Below are 1,358 nucleotides of genomic sequence, written 5' to 3'. Positions count from 1 at the left end.
GTGCTCCGAAGTGCTCGAAAGCGACGACGACGACGCGATCGCCGCCTGGTTCTTCTGGACCGCGTCGGCGTGGATGCACATGCAGCAATCACGCCAGATTGCCCGGACCGAGTCAAGCGCCGTGCTGCGGATCGTGCGCAAAGTTGGGCCATTCATGACCCTTGTACCTGTTGCACTGGGCACGTCGTGGCTCATCATGACCCAACCGGAAAGGGAGGGCCTGCTGGACGCCCTCGAAACGTCCACGCATGGCCGCGAGTACGTTTGGGAGGGGCTCTTGCGCGCCTTCAATCTGACCAGCAACCTCGGGGAAGGCCATGTTGTGGCACTCAGCCACGTCATGTCGGGTCTGCTCGCCAGAGATAGCCCGCTGATTTACCCCAACGATTTCCGGGTAAGAAGTCAATGTGGTGATGATGCAAGTGGCGCTCACAAGTGGTTTGAAGGTGTTTGTGGACATTCTCGTGCGTGAAACGACAGATTTAGACATCCGCGACCCGAGGCGAGGCCCGTTGGCGACGATGCTTCGTGTTGGCATCCAGAGTCCATTGTACGCACGCAGCGGTAGGACACAATCTACCTTGGTTCGTCTAAGAGGGCGCGATGTAGGAAAGTATCGCGTCACGGAAGTGTCGGCAGTGTTGGCGCAATGGAAGCATGCGTTGGAGCGGGAGGGGTGTGCTCGTGTCATGGACGCTTCGACGTGGAAGGCTCTCTGTGACGCGGAATTCGCGCTTCAACAGGCCTAGTGCAACGAAGACAGGGCGATTTGTGGATCTCAAATAGATGTATTCATGAAATGAAGGAGGGAGGGTGTTAGGAGCTGGTGCTGGTCGTTTGGAGATGCGACAGGATCAGCTGAAGTTGGGTCTCGACTTCCTGTTGCACGGTAAGCGCGTGCTGTTGAAATTCATCTGCATGTTCTCGGTGGTGCGAGCTCAGGAACTTCTTTAGGAGTCGAGCAGCCTCCTTGTCAGTCACTTGCTCGCACTGCTTGACCTTGATGCCGCCCACGCTGTCCATCGTGCTGTTGGTTGGATGGTGTCCCGCCACTCGACCAAAAATGGCCGAGTGTTTTACCCAGATTTGGAAGTGTTTTACACGTTTTTTGCAGGTGTTAATCCCTACTTTGGACAACGGCGATAAAAAACAAGGTATGAATCGAAAAAACATATCAAATACATGATGAGGTTTCGATGGAATTCTGTTACTCGAAACGTACACAAGCTTTGGCGTGCTGCTCATCCGCGAGCAAACCTGTTGTCAGCATTCAGTTGATTCGATCCATTCGTGAAAGTTTCACAACTTTGTCTGCCGTAGGAATTGGAATGTTCAACGACAGAATTTTGACTTCGTTT

The 1,358-nt window shown here is 53.6% G+C and overlaps 2 protein-coding genes across 2 annotated transcripts; one reads left to right on the top strand and one right to left on the bottom strand.

The window, feature by feature from the left end:
* Nucleotides 1-79: 79 nt before the first annotated feature.
* On the top strand, nucleotides 80-1,063 carry H310_15395 (hypothetical protein; the record flags this gene model as incomplete). The annotated part of the gene is made up of 3 exons (XM_008883370.1): nucleotides 80-394; nucleotides 447-564; nucleotides 610-1,063. 3 exons carry the CDS (start codon nucleotides 80-82, stop codon nucleotides 747-749), a joined length of 573 nt encoding a protein of 190 aa, XP_008881592.1. The 3' UTR covers nucleotides 750-1,063.
* On the bottom strand, nucleotides 764-1,068 carry H310_15394 (hypothetical protein). Its single transcript, XM_008883369.1, has one exon. The coding sequence runs from the start codon at nucleotides 1,021-1,023 to the stop codon at nucleotides 817-819; it is 207 nt and encodes a 68-aa protein (XP_008881591.1). The 5' UTR covers nucleotides 1,024-1,068; the 3' UTR covers nucleotides 764-816.
* Nucleotides 1,069-1,358: the final 290 nt, after the last annotated feature.

The sequence above is a fragment of the Aphanomyces invadans genome (assembly GCF_000520115.1).
Source record: "Aphanomyces invadans strain NJM9701 unplaced genomic scaffold supercont1.431, whole genome shotgun sequence".
Taxonomy (NCBI): Eukaryota; Oomycota; class Saprolegniomycetes; order Saprolegniales; family Verrucalvaceae; genus Aphanomyces; species Aphanomyces invadans.
Note: the sequence above shows the minus strand (reverse complement) of the source record. Positions and strands in the feature narration are given on the sequence as shown.